The 5,810-nt window shown below is 51.3% G+C and overlaps 1 protein-coding gene across 3 annotated transcripts in view; it reads left to right on the top strand.

Moving 5' to 3' along the window:
* Window positions 1-4,394: 4,394 nt before the first annotated feature.
* Window positions 4,395-5,810, top strand: part of HHIP (hedgehog interacting protein) — a 110,274-nt gene continuing 108,858 nt past the window's right edge. For 2 of the 3 annotated variants that reach the window (XM_006131777.4, XM_014577905.3), the window contains exon 1: window positions 4,395-5,180. In XM_006131777.4, the coding sequence (XP_006131839.1) occupies window positions 4,914-5,180 (267 nt within the window). In that variant the 5' untranslated portion in view covers window positions 4,395-4,913. The remainder of the gene's footprint in view (window positions 5,181-5,810) is intronic. The other variant, XM_006131776.4, reaches the window with a different exon arrangement.

The raw sequence follows: 5,810 nt of genomic DNA, 5'->3' as shown, positions 1-5,810 counted from the left end.
AGCCAGCGTGATGGCCAGGGAGGGGGAAAAGACATATGAGCCAGTGTATCAACCCTGCACTGGCCAGTGAGGGGTTAACCAGGCCTACTGTACTGGGAAGTCCTCTCCCCCACAGCCCTGCTGGCACGCTCCAACTCCAGGGGCAGTATAAAGGCCGCAGGAGCAGCTCATTCAGGGCTGACCAGGGAAGAGGAAGGAGCTTCTGCTCAAGCAGGGGAGCAATTACCCTGCCGAGGTCAGCAAGAGCTGGCTTTGGAACCAGAGCTGCTGCACCAGCCAGAGTCGCCACAGCTGCCGCTGAGCCAGCCAGAACCGCAGCAACTGTCACGCCTGCCTTGATCTGCAGCCATCGCCGCTGCACCATCTGTAGCTGCCATGCCAACCATAGTCGCCACAGCCTCTGACACCACCACCACCTTTGCAGAACCAAATGGGGACACTGTTGACCCACAGTCCAGGGTAGGAAGTAGCCCAGGGCAGGGAGCAGAAGGCACTCCAGAGAGCTTGTTCTGCTTCGGGAGCAAGTCCCCCCAAGCCAGTGGTGAGGACCACCCACTGCTGATAGGACTGTGGGATGGGGCCCAGGGGAGAGGGTGGGCCCGGACTGCCCTACCTCCTACCCGTGCAACCCTGAAAAGGGAGCAAGGCTAGCGAACATTAGAGACTTGGCCCCTGGGCCAAAAATACCCCAGCCAGGGGCAATAGACACTCAGCCACTGGGCCACATCTATCCCAGCCAGGAGACAATAGAGACTCGGCCACTGGACCATATCTATCCCAGCCAGGGGGCAATACAGATTCGGCCACCGGGCCATATTTACCTCAGATGGGGCATCGGAGACCTGGCCATTGGGCCATATTTAGACCCCCCCAGATAGGAGGCACTGAACCTTGTGGGGGGGAGAAACCCGCCCAGGTAGGGGGCACAGGCAGAGAACCCCGTGACAGACGGCAAAAAACATACAGAGAAACAGAGAATCATCTTCAGGCAATTTGCTAGACTCAAAGACAAGTGACAGAAAGAGAGAGAAAAGTCACTCCCAGCATGATTGTCTGTTGAGAAGACCAACTATCTCATAGACAATGGAACTAGCTGAGTCCATGTTAAAGGGAAGACTCCAACTTAGCTATGTGCTAACAACCTCTGCCAAAGACATATGGGATAGGACCCTGAGTGTAAATTTTTAAAAAATATTTACCTTAAAATGTTTGTAAAACAGAACGATGTCTAACAACTAGGGTGCTAGGTAAATCACAATTTCATGGAGGTCATGGGAATCACAAAAAATGCCTACAAACTGCAATTTTTAAAATCTTACCTTACAGTGAGTGCACATTTCTTATGGAAGAGCTGACTGCTGTGTGCAAACTTAGTCAATGTGAAGAATGGAATGAATTAGTAGCAAGCTTAGTCAATTACAAAAAAATGACTGAATGTCACTTTCAAATGTAATCAGTATTCTGCAGACAGACTATGTTTGTTGATGAAATTCATTCTATTATTAAAATTGACTAAGTTTGCTAGTTACATTTATTCTGTGCATAATCTATGACATTCAATACTTGCCCATTTACATTGCCATGAATTTGTTTTAAAAAAATAGGATTTCCACAGGGCCCTAAACCTAGTCTGTGGAACTGGAGTCATAGGATGTGTCTAGACTACAGGATTTTGTCGACAAAAGTGCACTTTTGTTGACAAAACTATACCTGCGTCTACACTACCGCCAAGTTCTATCGACATAATGTCAACAGAACTTGGCAGTTTTGTCGATGTCAGTAAACCTCATTCTACGAGGAATAACGCCTTTTGTTGACAGAGTTCTGTCGACAGAAGGCGTTAGTGCATCTACACTGTCCTTTGCATCTACACTCTCATGTCGACAAAGCAAGCTGCTTTGTCGACAGAACTGGCTCTAATCTAGACACTCTTTGTCGACAGAAGCTTTGTCGACAGTATCTGTCGACAAAGCCGCTGTAGACAAAGGCCTCCAGTCTAGACGTACCCATAGAATCATAGGGAAGAGACCTCAGGAGGTCCTCAAGTCTAATCCCCTGCTAAAAACAGGACCATTCCCAACTAAATCATCCAGCCAGAGCTTAGTCAAACTGGGACTTAAAAACCTCTAGGGATGGAAATTCCACCACCTACCTAGTAACCCATTCCAGTGCTTTACCACCCTCCTAGTGAAATTGTTGTTTTCTAATATCCAACCTAGACCTCCCTTCACTGCAACTTGAGACCATTGCTCCGTTCAGTCATCTGTCACTACTGCAAACAGCCTCTCTCCATCCTCTTTGGAACCCACCTACCGGTAGTTGAAAGCTGCTATCAAATCCCACCTCATTCTTCTCTTCTGTAGATTAAATAAGACCAAATCCCTCAGCCTTTCCTCATAAACCATGTGCTCCAGACTCCTAATCATTTTGTTGCCTTCCACTGGACTATCTCAATGTGTCCACATCCTTTCTGTAACGGGGGGGTGGGGGTGGGGGGGGGGGAGGGTCCAGAACTGGATGCAATACTCCAGATGTGGCCTCACCAGTGCTGAATAAAGAGGAATAATCAATTCCCTAGATCTGCAGGCAATGCTCCTACTAATGCACCTCATTATGCCCTTTTGGCTACAAAGGCACACTGTTGACTCATATCCAGCTTCTCATCCACTGTAATTCCCAGGTCCTTTTCTGCAGAACTACTGCTTAGCTAATAGGTCTCCAGCCTGTAGCAGTGCTTGGGATTCTTCCATCCCAAGTGCAGGACTCTGCACTCGTTCTTGTTAAAGCTCAGATTTCTTTTGGCCCAATCCTCCAATTTGTCAGACCATGCTGTACCCTATCCCTACCCTCCAATGTATCTACCTCTCCCCCTAGCTTAGTGTCCTCTACGAACTGAGGGTGCAATCCATCTCTTCATCCAGGTCATTAATAAACATGCTGCACAAATCCGATGTTTCAGCAGAGGCTACAGAAGTGGATCTCTGACAGTGGTGCGTAACTAAGCAAACACTTATGTTCATACCCTTTGCAGAAGGGTTTGGGAGTGTGTCCCATGGTGTGCTCTGGGACTGAAATGTGTAGGAAAAGATACCTTTTCATTCTACTGATCCCATCACAATTTCCCTGTGCACAGCCCAAAACTAAAAATTGTGCTCAACTTCAATTATTTGCTAAATAAGTGAGGGGTAAGGAGTGCAACTCCCAGCTGTAGTTACTTTTCATAGAGCTAGCATGCTAAAAACAGAAAATAGCATGGGATCCAGGCTAACCACCTAGGCTATGTCTAGACTGCAGGCTTCTTTCGAAAGAGGCTCTTTCGAAAGCATCTTTCGAAAGAGCCTCTTTCGAAAGATCGCGTCTAGACTGCAGGCGGATCTTTCGAAAGAGCAATCCGCTTTTTCGAAAGAGAGCACCCAGCGAGTCTGGATGCTCTCTTTCGAGGAAGCCCTATTTACATTGAAGAATGCCTTCTTTCGAAAGAGGAACTTTCGAAAGAAGGCGTTCTTCCTCGTGAAATGAGGTTTACCGCCATCGAAAGAAAAGCCGCGTTCTTTCTGAGTCTGGACGCAGGGGAAGTTTTTTCGGGAAAAGGCTACTTTTCCCGAAAAAACCCCTGAGTCTGGACACAGCCCTAGAGACAGGCTAGTAGCTGCACTCCTAAGCTCATACTCAGAATAGCAAGTCTCTCATCTTGCACTGTTGTCCCAGCTACCATGTTTAGCTCTCTTACTCTATGAGATTAAGATCAAGTAGGTCTCCTCCAGTTGGGCATCTCACACCCCTAGCTCCAAGTGTCCTTCCCCTCGGGTTCATTAGGAGCTGGCTCTGCCTCAAGAAACCCCCTTCACTTTTACAGATGGGAGAACGGGGGGCAGAAAGCAGCAGAGGGATGTGCCCAAGGCCACACAGTGGCTCAGTGGCACATCCGCGAAGTCTTGAGTCTCCCCTGCTCTGAGGGCTGGACGGGGTGCTCCTGGGAGATGGGGTGGGAGGAGAAAAAGGTACCCGGCTCTGTTGGCTCTGCGCAAACATGAGGAGCCCCCTTCTCCCAGGGACAGGACCCAGCAGCGGGTAGATGCGGGACGCAGGCTGCGGGGAGCTGCTGCACTAGGCTGTGTCCGGCAGGAGCAGTCAGCCTTGCTCTGCCCCCCCTTGGCAATGTGGAGGACTGGGGGGGGGGGTATCAACAAGCAGCAGGCTCCGGCTCTAGCCCAGCCCGTCGTGCCCCAGGGCCACTACTGCTGCGGCAGCCAGCCTGAGCCTTCCCCTCCCGGGCCGCAGGCTCTCGTGTCCTCCACCGCGCGCTCCCCCCCCCCCCCTTTTTTTTTTTTTAACAGGCGCGCGCGCGCTTTCCCCAGTGCTTCTCGGTGACGTGACGGGGCGCGCGGTGGCAGCACCTCCCCGCGCGCGGCTTAAAAAGAAGAAAAGAGGGAGCGAAACATGAGAGCCGTAGTGAGCTGCAGCCACCGCCGGCCGCGGAGGAGGCATCACCCCAGCCAGGCGGCTGCTACCGTCCTACCTAGAGAACATCCTGTCTATGGGACAGCAAGTGAACTGCCGCCGCCTCCTCGCACTGCAAGGGGAAAACCCCGGCCCGGCTCTGCCCGCCAAAGCGCAGAGCAGCACCCACTACTAAAGCGGTGTCCCTCGCGCGGCTGGGTCCCCGCCGCTCCTGAGCATCCTCCCACCAAGCCGGGTGTTTACTGCATCGTTGGGGGGCTTGTGGGGAGGGCAAAAGTTCTTCTCCCTTTAGATTTTTTTTTTTTTTTTTTGTTCACCATCATCCCTCTCCAGGCTCCCTCCTCCCGTTTGGGGGCCGCTGGTTCCCTGCTTCGAGGCGCAACAAGAAAACCAGTCGGGGAAGGGGGCAGGGCTGGTTTGGGGGTTTGTTTTCCACTCCCGCGGTCCAAGGCATGATGCTGAAGATGCTCCCGTTGAAACTGCTGCTGGTGGCCGTGGTTCTGTGCTTCTTTGAGGGGGATGCCAAGTATGGGGAGAGCGGGGCAAGGAGGAGAAAGTGCCTGAATGGTAACCCACCGAGACGCCTGAAGAAGCGAGACAGGCGGATGATGTTCCTGGAGCCCGCGAGCGAAGGGGAGATGATGTGTCGTGGCTTCTACCCTCGCCTGTCCTGCTGCTCCAGGACTGACAGTCAGGGGCTGCTGCACTTTGAGAATAAGGTAGGCACCACAGAAGGCTTTTTGCATGGATGCAAACGCACTGCTAGCCCGCTGAGTGAGTTGATCTCTAGGAACATGGGTTTGATCATGTTTGGGGGGGGGGGCTGATCTATTACAATTGAAGCACAGAAGCGATCCTGGTTTATTCCCTTGTGAGTTTCACAGACCTGTGTCCTGAGCGGTTCATCTGGAAGGGAGGCTTAGTCAATTGGGAAGGCATTTTTCAAAGAAAGTTCTCCCTCTGTCACAGCGGAGGGTTCTTAGAAAGGTGTCGCGTTTCCATGAGATCTTACAAACCTCAGATGGTCCCGAATGCTCAAAGCAGCAGCTGTTGCAGACTGAAGGGCAGTGCCCGTTTCTCACGAAACATAGGTAGTAGGACTGTGCTGAGGGGATGGTGGTTTGAGAAGGAAGATTTGAATGGTTTTTCGGGTTACGTTTCTGCATTGGCAGCAATGGTACTGTGAATTAACTTTGACGGTGGTTTCCGGTTTATCGGGGGGGTGGGGGCGAGCAAAAAGCGTGTACAATTTTCTCCACGTGTTTGGTCAGCAGGTCAGTAAAGGGTTTGGAGAGTAGATGGTGCTGGTGCGCCAGAGTTTAGTGTGCTGTACTCAAAGCTCTTGTGTT

Source organism: Pelodiscus sinensis, chromosome 5 (genome assembly GCF_049634645.1).
Source record: "Pelodiscus sinensis isolate JC-2024 chromosome 5, ASM4963464v1, whole genome shotgun sequence".
Classification (NCBI taxonomy): domain Eukaryota; kingdom Metazoa; phylum Chordata; order Testudines; family Trionychidae; genus Pelodiscus; species Pelodiscus sinensis.
This window is presented reverse-complemented; position numbering and strand designations above follow the sequence as displayed.